At 47.6% G+C, this 16,903-nt stretch overlaps 2 protein-coding genes across 2 annotated transcripts in view; one reads left to right on the top strand and one right to left on the bottom strand.

The window, feature by feature from the left end:
• Lrrc59 (leucine rich repeat containing 59) overlaps positions 1 to 9,839 on the top strand; it is a 16,579-nt gene extending 6,740 nt beyond the window's left edge. The window contains exons 5-7 of the mRNA XM_005350594.2: positions 3,417 to 3,489; positions 6,545 to 6,718; positions 7,942 to 9,839. Coding sequence (XP_005350651.1) covers positions 3,417 to 3,489; positions 6,545 to 6,718; positions 7,942 to 8,189 — 495 coding nt within the window. The 3' untranslated portion in view covers positions 8,190 to 9,839. The remainder of the gene's footprint in view (positions 1 to 3,416; positions 3,490 to 6,544; positions 6,719 to 7,941) is intronic.
• A 56-nt stretch (positions 9,840 to 9,895) lies between these two features.
• Eme1 (essential meiotic structure-specific endonuclease 1) overlaps positions 9,896 to 16,903 on the bottom strand; it is a 9,080-nt gene continuing 2,072 nt past the window's right edge. Inside the window, exons 2-9 of the mRNA XM_005350595.3 lie at positions 15,597 to 16,380; positions 15,383 to 15,510; positions 13,035 to 13,121; positions 12,836 to 12,954; positions 12,535 to 12,655; positions 12,104 to 12,219; positions 10,431 to 10,620; positions 9,896 to 10,239 (exon numbers count right to left, since the gene is read on the bottom strand). Of these exons, the coding sequence (XP_005350652.1) occupies positions 10,063 to 10,239; positions 10,431 to 10,620; positions 12,104 to 12,219; positions 12,535 to 12,655; positions 12,836 to 12,954; positions 13,035 to 13,121; positions 15,383 to 15,510; positions 15,597 to 16,368 (1,710 nt within the window). The 5' untranslated portion in view covers positions 16,369 to 16,380 and the 3' untranslated portion in view covers positions 9,896 to 10,062. The remainder of the gene's footprint in view (positions 10,240 to 10,430; positions 10,621 to 12,103; positions 12,220 to 12,534; positions 12,656 to 12,835; positions 12,955 to 13,034; positions 13,122 to 15,382; positions 15,511 to 15,596; positions 16,381 to 16,903) is intronic.

The raw sequence follows: 16,903 nt of genomic DNA on the forward strand, positions 1-16,903 counted from the left end.
TCTATCTATCTATCTATCTATCTATCTATCTATCTATCTATCTACCTACCTACCTACCTACCTACCTACCTACCTACCTATCTATCTATCTATCTATCTATCTATCTATCTATCTATCTATCTATCTATCTACCTACCTACCTATCTATCTATCTATCTATCTATCTATCTATCTATCTATCTATCTATCTATCTATCTATCTATCTATCTCTATCTCTATCTTACACATGTGTGAGCACACACACGCTCACACACACACTTATTTTTCCCCAAGGTGGTTTCTCTATGCAGCCTTGGCTGTCCTGGAATTCACTATGTAGAGCAGGATGATCTCGAACTCATAGAGATCCACCTGCCTCTGCTTCCCAAGTGCTGGGATTAAAGATGTGTACCACCACTGCCTGGCTTTGAATCTTTTGGAAAGGGGGTTAAGGTTTAGAAGTTTGTAGCTATAGATAGACATGTCCTGACAAGAGAGTGAGGAAGAAGGGGCATTTGTGCAAGGCTGCCCTTTCTGGTGACCAGGTTCCTTGATGATGCCTTACCTTGCTCATTAGGAGCAGTGCTGTACCCTCAATCATGCCCACTCTGCTAGGGGAACAGATTGCTGCTTCCGCAGCTGAGCACCAAATGGTTTGCCATGTCTGGATGCTGTGGGAGCAAGACAAACTTAGCCTTACCTCAGCTAATATAAGCTAAATGTGTGTGAGGGGTTCCTGTGAGCCTCAAAAGCAATGGCCTTTCCCCCTTAACTACTCAGGGTTTATATAATCTCACCATGATTGTTACAAGAAAGCAAGCTCAGAAGTAAGAACCAATCAGGCAAGGCAGCATAGGAAATCCTGTTGTGAAAACTTGGTGGGACCCTGGGAAGTGGGTGTTTCCCTTTTGTCTGACCTGTGATATCTCAGGGTACATGCACCAGTCATCTCCGTTCAGCAGATACTGTTAGACTGTATGGAACCAGTCTCTCCAGAGGGGACTGTGGTAGGGTGCTCGCCTAGTGTGCTAGTGAGCTCTCTGGGACAGCATAAAACCAAGCATGGTGGCATAAGGCCATAATCCCAGCACTTGTGATGAGGCAGGAGGACAAATTCCACGCCATTCTTGGCTATGTAGTGTGTTTGAAGCCAGCCTGAATGACACTTATTGATAATTCATAGCTTATGACCACAGAAGTAGCCTGTATTTAGTGCAGAGGCCCCTTCTGGTCATATATTTCTTCCGGACATGCTCCAGGTAGCACAGTGCATTATAGATGTGGTAACTAAAGCCACAGTCCTTGGTAGCACAGGCACGACTGCCTCTAGCTGCAGCACCTTCAGGCATTGTAGAGGAGTAGTTTGGCAAGTCAGAATAAGGTCAAAAGTTTCTAGAAGAGCATCTGCCCCTAGGAAGTTACCTTAGGGCAGTCTCTCTCATTTCTGAGCTGCCTGTGTTAACAGATAATTTCTGATGGGACCTTGGAGCCAGGGTAAGAATGGACATGTCATAGCCAGCCACACACCTGCTGAAGCCAACTGTACACTTCTTCCTTAGTATCCAGTTTGGAGTGAGACAGGAGCTTTGGACACTTTTGGACTCTGCTCACCATCATGTTCACCCATCTTCCAGTGCCTGCAGTTCTTTGTTGGGCTGTGATTTTTATAAATTGGATTCCCTTGAGAGGTACTGATAGGTCCAAGTCCTGGGTTAGCACTTTGTGGCTTCAAACTAGGCTATGGAACCCCTCTTGTGATGAGTGTGTGTGTGTGTGTGTGTGTGTGCTTGAGGTTGCCAAGAACTAGGTGAGGCTTGAATGCTCAGATCTGTCCTCTGCTGTCTTACTTTAGAATAGATCAGTTTTCCTGTTGCTCCTTATGTCCACAGTGAAGATGGTGTGATTCAGCTGCAGTGTGTATTGAATCCCATCATGCTGCAGATGATGCCAAGTGGCCAGAGCAGGTTACCATAGTAGGCTTCCAGATCAGAAAATTGGCTTAAAAGAGCCAAATTGCTTGCTGAGATCACACAGAGTGATAGAATTTGGATTGCCAGAGGCTCTGAGTTACACTCAATGGAACACCAGCTTCTAAAAATTATAGGACTTAAAAAACATGAAACAAAAAGCTGGGTGGTGGTGGCGCATGCCTTTAATCCCAGCACTCAGAGGCAGGGACAGGTGAATCTTTGTAAGTTTGAGGCCAGCCTTAGCTACAGAGTGAGTTCCAGGACAGGGACAGCCAAGGCTGTGTAGAGAAACCTTGCCTTGGAAAAAAAAAATCACAGGACTGAGAGGGAGAGGTAGCTCAGTAAATAGAGCATGTGTTTAGCATGTAGAAGCCCTATAAAAACAAACTAACAGAAAAGATGAAAGGAATTTGGTTCCTCCTCCTGTGTCCACAGTGAGAACATTTGTGACTCTTTTGGGTAGTGGTCATTCATGAGTTGATCCTGAGAATTTGGGGCCCTAGGTACTGATTACAAGTGGGTGATATTTGGGCCTTTCTCTTAAAGCTGTCTTCTCCTTAGTGGGTCAGTACTCAGGTCTCAGTTTCTTACTTTCTGCGGTGCGCCCTGGGCACATCAGTTTGTCTTGATTTTTGCCCTTTTGTCATAGAAATTCCGTCATGGGTATCCATTGCCTCCAATCTGTCATACCTAGCAACTTGCTAGGAACAAAACAGTTCCTGCCAGTGACTTAGCTGGTGTGCTGGCTCATGCCTGTCAGGACTGCCACACATGCGGGGCCAGGCTGGGATACTGATCACTACTTTATTTCAAGAAACTGAAATCCGGGGGCTGGAGAGATGGCTCAGTGGTTAAGAGCATTGCCTGCTCTTCCAAAGGTCCTGAGTTCAATTCCCAGCAACCATATGGTGGCTCACAACCATCTGTAATGAGGTCTGGTGCCCTCTTCTGGCCTGCAGACATACACACAGACAGAATATTGTATACATAATAAATAGATAAATATTAAAAACAAAAGAAAGAAAGAAAGAAAAAAAAAAAGAAACTGAAACCAAAGCCAGAGGGAATTACAGCGCATGAGCAGGAGCAGAAGGAGAAGGGTCAGGGGAGCATGTTCAAAGGAATGCTGTCTCCCTGGGGATAACGGGGAGCCACTGGGTGGATGATGTGAACTTGTCCCTGTGAGCGTGATGGGAATGACAGAACTTTACATAGATTCTAGTTGGTGTTGCTTTTTCCTGGAAAGTTTTTTTCTGGCAGTCTTAATGAACTGGAGTCACGTGACTCTTCTGCGATGAAAGTATTTAAGATATAAAGATAGAATTATCTCCCCTGGTCCTGTCCCACCTTCAGGGCCCCTGATAGTTCAGGATCCTGACATGAACAGTCTCTTTCCTGAGACCTGAACAGCATGAGAACATGAGCTGTGAGGACTGAGTAGCTCAGAGCCTCTTCTCTCCTGCAGGTCTTACAGCACATGAAGGCCGTGCAGGCGGATCAGGAACGGGAGCGGCAGCGCCGGCTGGAAGTGGAGCGAGGTGGGTGGCCATCCTTCTCCTCTTCCCTTTCCTTAATCAGCCAGCAGTCTTAGGTTTCCGGAACAGGATCTGTAGGAGGGTGCGAAGAGTGTGTGTATGTGGAGGCCTGGGCAGGGGGCACACAGGACGGGACAGTATAGTGGCATCATGTTATCTGATGCCTTTCTCCATCCAGACCTCTCTGCAGGGCTCCACAGCCAACAAGCAACTACTAATGTCTCTGCTTTGAGTTGGCCGTCCTCTGATGGTAAAAAGGCACCTTCAGCATAGCTGGAGCTGGGCACATGGGTGCATACCTATAATCTCACTATTTGGGAAGCCTGGGCTACAAAACAAGACCCTCATCTCAGAAAGCAAAACCCAAAATAAAGAACCAATGAAGTAAATACCAAAATTTCCCCACATTTCTGTCCTCTACCTCTCAGCTCAGGATCTTTTTGAAACATAGATCAGATACTGCTACGGTGTGCTTAAAACTCTTTCTTGGCTTTCCACTGAATCTAGAACGGCATCCCAAGTTAGTGGGGTGGCCAGCCTCATCCTCCACACAGGCGAGCATGCCATTAAATTAGCTTGTGCGCACTTTCTTTGGCAGCACAGAGACTACAACTTAGCCATTGCTTTTCCTGGACACACTAACTATAGTTCCAGGATGTTCAGAGTTATATAGAGAGACCCTGTATGAAACCAAACCAAACAAACAAACAAACAAAAAAAAAAAACCCAAACCAACTCCAGCAGCAAAAACAAAAAAAGGCAATGAAGTTTGAGTGGAGGTAAGGCAGGTGGAGGCAGGTCTGTGAGGAGTTAGGAGTAGGGTGAATGTGATTTAAATACTTTATATGAAATTATGAAGGAATTAATAAAAAATCACAGATTTATTTATTATGGGGTCCCTCAAACTCACAAAGATTTGCCTGCTTCTGTCTCTGGAATGCTAGGATTAAAGTTAGGTGCCACCACACCTGTTCTAAAAATAGTATTTTTCAAAGATAGCAAGCAGGCTGGAGAAATGGCTCAGTGGTAGCAAGCACTGGCTGCCCTACTCAGGGAGCTGAGTTTCATTCCCAGCTCCCTGGGGTGGCTCAGAGCCATCTGTTATGTGGTTCCAGGGAACTTGACACCCTCTCTGGCTTCCACAAGCATTGTATGCACATGGTACACATGCATATGAAACTAAAACCAATCCTTAAAGAAAGAAAACAATGCAACCATTAGAACTTGCCTGTCTTTTCCCCTCTGCATCTCAGCACTCTGATCTTGGCTGGCTGACTTGTAAGCTGCAGTGGGAGAAAGGACGTGCACAGTATTGACTACTGGCAGTCCCTGAGCTCACCATACGGGAGTTACAGCTCTGCTTGCTATATGCATAGCTGCCGTGGCAACACAACTCACTCCTGCTTTTCCACTCCTTGCCAGCACCAGGTCCCTAGAGGCTGGGTGTGGTCTGCTCTTGGCATTCTCTGTGCCCAGCTGGACACTGGTTGTTTGCATGAAAAGGAGCTACTGTCCCGATGGTACTACTGGTCAGCTCCACTATGGATCCCCTAGGCTTTCAAGCCTTAAAAGGGCACTTAATCACCATTTTGTGGTATTCTGACTTTAGAAACATGTATTTTAGGCTTCTAAATGACTAATTTGAAAATGCATTTTTAGAACCAATAATTTGGAAGTGGGATACCTCATGAACTGTAAAGTCAACCTGAGCAAATCTTGTGTTGAGTTGATTCTTTCTGAATTAAGCTGGTGTAACTTTAGAAAAAGATTGCACTATAACCCTGACATGAGCTCCCCTCGCCGTCTTCCTCTCTGTTCACGTTCATCCCACAGAACCAATATCTCCATTCTATCTTCTCTTTATAACCAGGAGGTTCAGCCCTCTGTGCACTTTTGTTCTTTTGGGGGAGGGAAGGTGTTCTCCAGGCTGGTTTTAAAACTCCCAGGCTTACAGTCGCCTACCCTCAGCCTTTTGACAACTTAGTTATTTACTGTGTGTGCCCACAGTATACATACAGTGGTAAGAGAACAATTTGTGGGAGTCTGTTCCCTCCTATGTGGGACCTAGGGATAAAACCACGTCATCAGGGGCTGGAGAGATGGCTCAGCAGTTAGCACTGGCTGCTCTTCCAGAGGTCCTGAGTTCAGTTCCCAGCTACCACATGGTAGTTCACAGCCACCTATAGTAGGATCTGATGCTCTCTTCTGGCATGCAGGCAGAACACTGTATACATAATAAATAAATGAATATCTTTAAAAATAAAAACGCTCAGATCATCAGGTTTCATGGCAGATGCCTACTGAGCCATCCTGTCTGTCCACCCATACCTTTCTTAGATTCCCCTTGTAATACTCCCTAATTTTTCTATTGCTTGTAGCCAGAAATCAGTAATAAGACTCAGTAAACCCTGAGAGAAACTTTGGTTTTTCGAGATGTGATTTCTCTGTAGCTTTGGAGCCTGTACTGGAACTAGCTCTTATAGAGCTGGCTGACTCTGAACTCACAGAGATCCACCTGCCTCTGCCTCCTGAGTGCTGGGATTAAAGGCGCACACCACCACTACCAGGCTTTTTTGTTTGTTTGTTTTTTTAGAGATAGTTTCTCTGTGTAGTCTTGGCTGTCGTAGAATTCACACTGTAGACCAAGCTGGCCCTGAACTCACTGGGATTAAAGGCATGCACCACCACCACCTGGTGAAACTTCATTTTTAAGGGTAACTTCCTTGACCCAGGCTGGTTTTCAACTCATTTAGCCGAGAGTAGCCTGGACCAGGCAATCCTCTGCCTCAGCTTCCTGAGTGCTGGGAGTACATTTTTCATAGATTCTCCCTTGATAGCCGAGTCTAGCCTGAAACTCATAATCTTACACACTTGCAGCATCTCTCCTACCCTAAGTGCTGGGATTACAGACCTGTGCTACTGTACCTGGATTCTCTTACAGTTTCTGTATGACCCATGGCATAAAAGAAAAGGCAGATGAATCCACTTTAATCGCTCCCGTAGACAGCTGCCGGGGGTTGTGTGAGAGGAGTCATGTTTTGAATGCAAACTGTTGCAGAGGCAGAGAAGAAGCGGGAGGCCAAGCAGCAAGCTAAGGAAGCAAAGGAGCGCGAGTTGCGAAAGCGGGAGAAGGCAGAGGAGAAGGAGCGCCGACGGAAGGAGTACGATGCCCAGAAAGCTTCCAAGAAGGAGCAGGAGAAGAAGCCCAAGAAGGAAACAAATCAGGCCCCAAGTAGGTTTGCTTTCTGTTAGCAGCATGCAGGTGCGGAGTGGTGGTTTGTGTCCCTGTGCTTACTCGTCCTTGCCTTGAGCAAGACACCTAATGTCACTACTTGCTTGCTAAAGATAGGGGCTCTGCCTGTTTGCCAGCAGGTGAAGAGTAAGTGAGAAAAACACTTAAAGTTGCTGCCTAAATTGGGCATGGTGGTACTAGGGAGGTGGAGGTGGGAGGGTCACTGCACTCAAGGCCAGCTTGGTCTGCACAGTCAAGTTCCAGGACAGCTGGAGTGATGGAGTGAGACCCTGTTTCCAAACAAACAGGAACTCCCCCCCCCCTTTTTTTTTTGCCTAAAATTCTCAAGATGTTTCTCATTAGAAATTGATGTGTGAAGCTGGGCATGTTGACACGTTTGTACATTAACACCAGGCAAGTCGAGGTAGGAGGGTTGTTAAGTTTGAGCCTATGCTGTGTGGGGGGGTGATCTTAGAACAGCCGCCACACATGATCGTCCCGGGAGTGGTCACATTTATAATGTGGTATGTGTTTACCTTCTGAGCTTGTCTCTTTTTAGAGGGTGGGTGAGGTTTGAAATAGGGTTTCTTCACGTAGCCCAGACTGCCCTGGAACTCAGTTTGTTGACCAGGTTGACCTTGAACCTGGAGATCCACCTGTCTCTAACATTCCAGGCATGAGCTACCACCCTGGCCTATCTTTTTTTCTTTTTATAGAGACTGGCATTATTTTGCCAGACCTTGTGCAGTTTTTCCTTTGGAGACAGCGGCACACTATAGCCCAGAGTGTCGTCAAACTTCTTGTAATGCTTCAGGCTCCTGAGTGCTGGGATTACAGACCTGTGCCCCAGTATATACTAGTTTATACTTTTTATGTAACAGTGACATTTTTGATATTAGTAATTTGGACCCACCCCCCCTAAGTGGGTGGCGGTCTACTCTTTTTGAACACCCCTGATGAGCTTCCTATGCTCCCGAGGACCCCAGATCATCTCCCTGTTCCAAAGAGAATGGAAGACCCTGGGAACTGAGCTGCAGAAGGCAACAGAATGAATCCCATTGTATATAGCGCTTAGAGACCTTGGGGAAGACTGCATTTGCATCTCTGAATAGCAGGGGATTTAGCTCTCATTTCTAAAACATCTGCTCAGGACTTAAGAAGGGAGTGGATCTGCATGGATTCTAGAATTGCTCTCTACAAACTGGCTTATTTTGTCCCTCCAGAATCTAAGTCTGGCTCTCGCCCTCGCAAGCCACCACCCCGAAAACACACTCGCTCCTGGGTTGTGTTGAAGGTGTTGCTGCTGCTGCTGTTGCTGTGTGTGACAGGAGGGCTGGTTGCATGCCGGTTGACAGGGCTGCAGCAGCAACCCCTCTGCAACAGCGTGAACACCATCTACGACAATGCCGTCCAGGGCCTGCGTCATCACGAGATCCTCCAGTGGGTCCTCCAGACCGACTCCCAGCAGTGAGCTTGTCCTCAGCACCTCTGCCTCCCAGCCTTGGAGCTTGGATTCCTATGGAATTGGGTTCTGCTGGACACAACCTCTTTTTAGCGTCAGACCTACCTGCCATCATCAGATGGCTGCTGATTGGTACTTGCGATCTCCCCTTTCTAGGACGTCTTTGTTCCTTGTCAGGGTTCCCTGGTGGAATGAGGAGAAATGGAGAGGGGAGGACGAGTTACCTGCATGCCTAAAGGAGTAGGCTTGGGGCGGGGAGGGAGAAGACATAGGCTTTTCTAATTACACAAGGCTGTGTAAGGCAAGGTTCCTTTCTACTAAATGGCCAGCTGTCACTACATTTATACTTTTGTATGTCACAAACCCTTTCATTCTCCCCGGGTAACCAGGACAAATTGGAGGACGGTGTGTTACTAGGGACTAGGAATACTTGGGTAAATCTAACCTAAGCTGGAAGGGTGGAGTAAAATGTTTCCTTAAAGATCTCAGACATGTGAGCATTTTAGTAACATACAAAAATGCCTGGCTATGGAGATGACTTCTTTGCCATAGGTCCAGTGTAGCACTTGAGGCAGAGCAGGAGAGGCTGTCCATGACTTGCCCACAGTATTCTAGCTAGTCTAAAGCAGAACTCAACTCTCACTCCAGTTTTCTGCCTTTCCCTTGATGTCATTTGGCCTCCTTTATGTAATACCCAAGAGAATGGACTCCCACCAGAATCGTCTCAGCCGAAGTGAGTCTTTCATAATAGACAAGTCATGCCACCCGCAAATAGATCTCCTGCTATCAGGGTCCTGGGAAGATCCTGTGGAATTTTGCCTCAGCTTAAATGGCTTCTACAAAATGGCAGCAGGCCAGTCTCCCTGCCTCAATTTAGAGCATTAACTCCCCAATGGCCTAGAAGCACAGAGGCAGATCTCTACAAAAGCTGCACCGGGACAGCTCCACCACCAGGACTTGGTGTGATGAAATACCTCAGAGGCATTTGATTTCAAAGAGGCAGGTTTAGAGTTGATTCTGGGCCTGTAACAGCAGGGAAGGAGTAGGGAAGTGGGAGCCAAAGGGAAACAGTCACATGGTGGTGCTGCGTAGTGGTACATACACATATCTAAGCATTAGCACAAACCAGGGCAGCACCGCCCACCTTTCTGCTGCTACAGAAAGCATTTTTGCCCCCTTCTTGTTTTCACAGCAGCTGGATGAAGGGATCAGGAACAACTGTGTCTGGTGCTTATTTGCTAAAAACTCCTAATTGCAAGTTTCTCGACTCTCCCCTAGGGACCAAGTACCCGTCAGTTCAGAGTGGAGCCCTAGTGGCCCATCTGGACAGGCCTGACACTGGAAGAAAGGCCTTTGTCTTCTCCTCCTCCAGACAGCTCTGCCGTGTAGGTCCACACCTTACTCAGAATCACTACACATTCCTTTAGTCTTCCTCCAAGCTCCAGAGCCATTGGTACAAATGCTTTATTGAGAAAAAGTATATACTACATACATGACATCATGAAAACAGGAGTCAGCCTGGACATAGTTCCCTGGCTGGTTGAGGCAGCTCCGTGGCTGAGCCTAGTCTAGCCAACCCACAGGCAAGAGTTCACTCTGACTTCGAGATTTGATGCTTATTCTTTGGATTTCTACAATTATTAAATCCGTGTCTGAGTGGTCTGCCTTTCTCCTTTGTGTTGTGAGGGTCGACTGGGGCAACGTGGGATGGTTGGTTGTCCGTGGCATCTGGTTTGCAGTAAGTGCTGGTGGAGGTGGATTGTAGTGTATCACCGTCTCTGCTCCCACAAGGAGACTCCACCCCTAACTGTACCTAGGAGGTACTTTGGCCCTCTCTGCTGTCAGGTCAAGGATGGGGAAGTTCCCCCTGTTGCTGCGGACGTCAGTCAACACTGTCTAGGATGAGGTCTGGTTGTAGTGTAGTCATATGACGGTAGATCCGCCTGGATAGTTCTGGCCCGACACGGCGGGAGGTAGATGTCACACCTTCTCCACGGCGTACCTGTACGTCAGCCAGCAAATTCTGACGTTCTTGCTCAGAAAAACACCGCTGATAAGCCTGGAAGTGGCAAATGACCTTTTAACCCCATACTACCCACCCACCCATGGCCATCCCTTGGTAGTCAGGTCAATTTGAGGCAGAAGAAAATGTCCCAGACCAGATAACCCACAGTGCTGACCTACATTCCTAGCCCATCAATAGAAGCTCCCTTGGGAATTCTGGAGAGTGAGGCCCCCATAGCAGTATACCTGCACCAGGAGCCGTGGGGAGGGATAGGCATCCACAATAGCGCTGGCCATTTCCAGACTGACTCGGTTCAGCTGCTGAATCTGCCTCCTCCAGATCGCTGCAAGTCCCCTACCAGCTGGGTCCACTTTCATCCCTCCAGCCCAGTCTTTCTCCAGGCAGAAGGAAAAGCTGGTTTGATCCCGGAGCTTCCTGCAAGAGCACCATTGGGGACCTGAGTTCCTCTCCTACTTATTTGTCCCCTCAACTGTGGACTGAGTTCTCCAGTGACCTGGAGGTAGACTTAGTCTTACATCAGGCCAGTTTGCGTCTCTTTGTTCTCAAGCATAGTGCTGGTTGCAGGTTCCCATAAAAACTGCATTTAGTTGAAGGTGGGATGGGGCAGGAGAGGTGGTGACTCCCAAAGAGCCCTGACTGCTCTGCCAAAGTAGATTTGATTCCCAGCACTCACAGGGCAGCTCACTATTACCTGACTCCAAACCCAAGGGCTCTGATGCCCCCCTCTGCCCTCCTTAGGCATTGCTCACACATGCAGGCAAACACCCATAAACATAAAAAGGAAAAATTGCATCTGGGGCCCAGGGGAGTAACTGAGTGGGTAAAGTACCGCATCTGTAACCCCAGAGCTACAGGGGGGTTATGGGATATGAGACAGGATCCCTGGAATCACAGGCCAGCTAGCCCTACATATGCAGTGGCAAAGGAGTTCCTGCATTCTCAGTAAGACCTGAACCTGAGGTTATTGCCCAGTCTCATACACGTGCACGCACACATATACACACACGCAAAAAGATTAAAAAACAACCCCCTGCTTCTAGTCCTTTTCACTAGAGAAGGTAATAGTTTTTTTTTTCCCTGATGGTGGGGTTGTAGGCAAAGGGGACTGAGTAATGGGCAATTTGGATACTATTTCTGGTTCTCACTTCCTGGGGGCTTCAACAGCTCAATCTCAGTTCTCCATCCCTTTAATATGATAAAGCACCTGAACAGGGTTGTCTCTGAGGTCCATGAGTTTACAGTTCTGACTAGGATCATTCAAGATCTGACCTGAATGAATCCTAGTAATCCAGCATCAACTTATACAATAGACTTGCCTCTAAGTTAAAGAGAATATTTTTAAAAAGGGCTGGAATTTAATGTGTATGAGTGTTTGCCTCCATGTATATATGTGTATTACTTACTTGTCTGGTGCCCTCACAGGCCAGAAGAGAGTCTTACAGACAGTTGTGAACTGCCATGTGGGTGCTGGGAACTGCCTGGGTCCTGTGCAAGAGCAGCAAGTGTTCTTAACCACTGAGCCATCTCTCCAGCCCCCTAGATATGAGGCTTTTGCCAAGGATCTCCAGCATAAGATAGGGTTCTGCCTAAAAACAGGCACTGGGGGCTGGAGAGATTGCTAGAAGAGCAGCACTGCCTGCTCTTCTAGAGGTCCTGAGTTCAATTCCCAGCAACCACATGGTGGCTCACAACCATCTATAATGAGATCTGGTGCCCTCTTCTGTTCTGGTGGCATCCATGCAGAGAGAACACTGTATCCATAATAAATAAATAAATCTTTTAAAAAAAAAAAGGCACTGGGCTGGTGGCAGTTTAGGAGAAAGGCACATTTTCTCTGGCTCTAAGAACCAAGGGAAAAGCGAGACCTAGAGTGGAGGGCATCCTCCCAGTCACTTACTTAAAGGGAGCTTCAGCCACAGCCTTTGTAAATGCACAGGTAAAGTCAGCCAGCTCTTTCCAGCTCTGCACCATCTGAGCCTGGGCTTCTGTATGTAGCTGCAGATCCACCAATGCCTAGGAAGAGTGGAGAGACTGGTTGGAAGCCTTCTCAGTGCTCCCTGAAGCTACTCTGAACCTCTTGGCTCCATTTACCCCTCTTTCCTACTCAATCCAAGGTAGACAGAAGTGCCAGTGAGCCTTTTATTGGTCTTAGTTGGAAACCTAGTTAGATAAGAGTGAGCACTCACCTGACTCGGGCAACAGGATTTCTTACTGTTTTTCGTTTTTGTTTTTATTGAGGTATTTTTCTCTGCTCCCCTCCCTTCCTCCTCTGTCCCCTTCTACCCTCTCCCGTGATCTCCCATGCTCCCAGGCAAAAGGATTTCTTACCTCTTCCATGTCTAACCTGGACATCATGAGCCTTGTGCTAGACTCTTGTCTCTTCTGCTGCTTCTCTTTAGCCTGTTTATTTGCCATTCCTGATTTCCTTTTCCTTGGCAGATTCTGAGCCCTGGAACAGCAGCCCGAAACTAAGCCAGGCAGAAGTGTTGCCAGACTATTGACCAGCAAAGCCCATGACTTGTCAGGGACACCATCTTGCAGAATGCCTTGCAGCCAGGGTAAACAAGCTCCCCCTTGATAACCCACGACCTGCCCCTTTAAGGCCTGTATCTATAGGGCATAGCCATACCTGAAGCATTTCTCTTGATCCACTATCACCAGTGACAATGCTTTCCCTGTCTTTGCTGTGACATCAGTTACAAAGCCCCGAAGTGTCTCCTTCCCTTTCTCGGTAATGCTGGTACTTCCCTGCATAAAGTGGCAGAAAGGGCATTATCACTAATTCCTTGGGAAGAGGCTGGCACCATTCTACCCCCGGCCCCGCACACCTGCTTTCCGTTGTAGACCATGGACATGAAGGCCTCTGCCAGGAGCAACACCAGGACAGTCGGCTCTTCCACCCAATCTCCTCCATCCTGCCAAAGACAAAGAACAGCACGGGGAAGCTCAGCGGCTGTGGTTCCTGTGGGCGAGCTGGATCTTCCGGGGGAATGGCCCTGTGTCTTTCCTTCTTGAATGATGTCGTGGTGGCAAGAAAACCCACCTGTGGTCCAGTCCCTCCCTCCCTCGACTGTCCAGCGCTATTCCCTGCATCTCAGAGACAGAGTATGAACATGGGCAAGATGATTCGGGGGCTAAAAGTACTTGACACACAAGGCTGAGGACTGGAATTTGATGCCAGGAACCTATGTAAAGGTGGAAGGAGAGAAGTGAGATGCCACAAAGTTCTCCTCTGGCCTCCACATGCACCATGGCACACATATGTACACAACAATAACGCATTTTTAAAGTTTGGAGTGGTGGGGAGCTGGAGAGATGGCTCAGAGGTTAAGAGCACTGACTGCTCTTCCAGAGGACCCAGGTTCAATTCAGTTTCCAGCATCCACATGGCAGCTCACAAATATTTGTAACTCTAGTTCCAGGGGATCTGACACCTTCACACCAAAGCACATTGGCTTTGGTGTCAGTCAGGGCACCAGGGCTACACAGGGGAACCCTGTCTCAAAATTCAATTTTTTTTAAAAAAGAAGAAGAAGAAGAAGAAGAAGAAGAAGAAGAAGAAGAAGAAGAAGAAGAAGAAGAAGAAGAAGAAGAAGAAGAAGAAGAAGAAGAAGAAGAAGAAGAAGAAGAAGAAGAAGAAGAAGAAGAAAGGACTGCCAAGCATGGTGGCAAATGCCTTTAATCTCAGCACTTGGGAGGCAGAGGCAGGTGGATCTGAGTTTAAGGCCAGCCAGGGCTACATAGACCCTATCTCAGAAAAAGGGGGTCGGGGCATTGGTGCTGTGTATATAGGCAGCTCAACAGTAGAGTGTTTGCCTAGTATACATGAAGCCCTGGGCTCCATCCCCAGCACTACCAGGAAAAAAAGGTAAAAAAGAAAACCTCCAACGGACCAAGGGCTCAGTCAAAGCCAAGGTGCTTCAGGGCCCTAACAGGGTAAGTAACAGGGTGCTGAGGAAGGAATGGGAGCAAGACTTGCACAGTTTTCTCACGGTCCCTAGAACCCAATACAAGACTCCTAACACAGCAAGCAGAGCGCAGGTGAAGGAGCTCCAGGGTCTAGTTCCCGCCGTGAGCGTTCAACACTTTTTATCCGATTTCCCTCCCTGTGAATGTGGAGATTTCGGCCTTCAGGACAGCTGTAACTAGAACATAAGAGATGGCAGAGTGTCTTCCAAGATAAACTGCTCTATCAGTATAAGAGGTTTTGTTTGTTTTGAGACAAGGTCTCAATACATAATGGCCTGATCACTATACATAAACGAGGCTGAATTTCATACTCAGAGATCTACCTGTTTTTGTCTGCTAAGTGCTGGGCTCAAAGGTGTGCGCCACCATGCCCAGCTATAAATATAGTTTTGCTATTAACACGAGATAAATGTGTAGGTGACTGTCCTAAGTTACAGAGAGAGGGAAACAAACATCTTAAGGCTTTGTTTTGTTTCTAAACTTCCCTCTCCCCTCCAAGACAGTGTTTTACCATGTAATAGCCCTAGCTGTCCTGAAACTCGCTCTGTAGACCAGGCTGGCCTTGAACTTATGGAGAGCCACCTGCAGAGTGCTGGGATTAAAGGTGCGCGCCACCACCGCCCAGCTCATTTCTAAACCTTGAAGGGCAGAGTGGATTCACAGATAGGAGGAATAGTGGGAATGTAAGTAACGCAGAGACCCCAGGATTGAGGATGACTGTGCTGCAAGCCTACTGGATGCTCGTGCCAGATTGTCTCACTGAGACCCTCCAACAGGGGCAAGTGATGTTCCAACTCCTCCACTCTACAACAGGCAACTGAAGCCCAAAGACGTGTGACCTGCAGAGTCCAGCAGTCGAGTCACGAGGATTTAAACACAGTTACTCTGATCCCAAAGCCCAGCTAGAGAACTAGGGATTGCACACAAATTCTCTTCCCCGTCCCACTCTGCTTAAGCTATGTCTAGACATCACGTGATCCCCAGGCTCAAGGGAAAGAGAACGGACTCTTTATTTCTCAGGGTTGCCTATAATAGTGTTGGCCCTCTCATCCTTCTGGAGTCTGCTAACCACTGCCTCACCTCATCCCTTCAGACTTGGGGACAGTGACAGCTTTGCCACTCAGTCTCAAGCAGGGGCAGTACAGCAGTTTATCCTGCAATGCTAGAGGGCGAACGGGAAGGAAAACCTTCAGCCAGAAGCTCATACCTCTTCCAGCTCTGTCCTCCTCCTCCAAGTGATACTTCGAGGCACGGCCTGGGCTTCAATCACACAGCTGCACTCCATAGACTGCAGTGCTCCCAGGAGCTGGCCCCCGCCTTCCATCTGTAAAAGCACTGCAATAGATTAGAAAGGGCTGGTCATAGGGGAGTCCAGGACACAGTCCGCTGGGCTCAGGGGAGAAGCTGGAATCTGTGAGAACCTGGGTCCAGCACCACCACAATGTGCTTCATGCATTCCTCTGGTCTCTGGGCTTTCAGCCTATTGACCATCGCTGTCCTCTTTTTCCTTTCAGGCTGCCTTGGGGTGTTTTCCTTCCTGCTTGCTTGTTGTGGCTGCCAGCATCCCTGAGTGGCACTTCTCTGGACCTTCTGACTGTGCTTGGTTCTCTTCTGAGGTAGAGGGATGTCCGGAACAGGATTGGTTACTGCCAACTCACTGCAGGCTGACTGGTACGCTGGCAGTTGACGGCCCAGACTGTCTAAGACAGAGTCCCCGTCATTTGCTGGGCTCTTCTCTAAGGCATCGTGGAGAGGACCATCAGGGATCTTTGGGAATGGCTGCTTTTTCCAGTCACCCAGTCCACTTATATCACGTTGATGATCTGAAACAGTTTTAAGTGAGGAGCTAGAGTGCTCAGGGATCAGCTGCTTGTGGGTCAAAAACTTACATGAGATCCTCTCAGCCAGGGGAACAAGTACATCTTCATCATCACTTCCGCTGCTTAGCACTCCGATGGGCCCTGCCTGTGTGAGAGCTTCAGCTGCAGCTAGGACAAACGGTGGATCTTCCAAGCCTGGTGAGGGAGGACAGGAGGCCTCAGAATCTGAGGTGACAACCACTACATTCTTTTCCCTTTGAGGCTGAATCCTGTCAGCTGAAGATGGCTCCTTCTTCAAAAAGGCAAATGTGGGCAATTCCTCAGAATCACTCTCCGAGGAAAGCAGCGAGAGGGATGGCTTTGTTAGCGCCATCAAGTTAATTGCCTAAAAGGAAAGATGAGAACATTCATGAGACCATTCAAGCTGGTCCACTAGAGGTGCTCATGTGGCCAAGCTTTAGGAAAATAAATATGTTAAGAGAATCAGAGAAATAGGACATACTCCAACAGATTGAATAATCTGGAACTCATGGCCACACTGGTATGCCAACAGGATCCCCGCTTTAAAACCAAAATTTCTAGGTCATGGTGAGTTATAATCAAAATACAGTTACTATTACAAAACTTTAATGGAGCTGGGCGGTGGTGACGCATGCCTTTAATCCCAGCACTCAGGAGGCAGAAGCTGGCAGATCTCTGTGAGTTTGAGACCAGCCTGGTCTACAGAGCTAGTTCCAGGATAGGCCAAAGCTACAGAGAAACCCTGTCTCGAAATACCAAAAACAAACAAACAACAACAACAAAAAAAAACACCCACTTTAATGGAAATACTAACAAAACACAATGCTAGCCCCTTGCTGATCTCTGTATTTGACACAGTTTTCTTTTTCTTTTTTTTTTTTTTTTTT

Source organism: Microtus ochrogaster, chromosome 7 (genome assembly GCF_000317375.1).
Source record: "Microtus ochrogaster isolate Prairie Vole_2 chromosome 7, MicOch1.0, whole genome shotgun sequence".
In the NCBI taxonomy this organism is placed as follows: Eukaryota; Metazoa; Chordata; class Mammalia; order Rodentia; family Cricetidae; genus Microtus; species Microtus ochrogaster.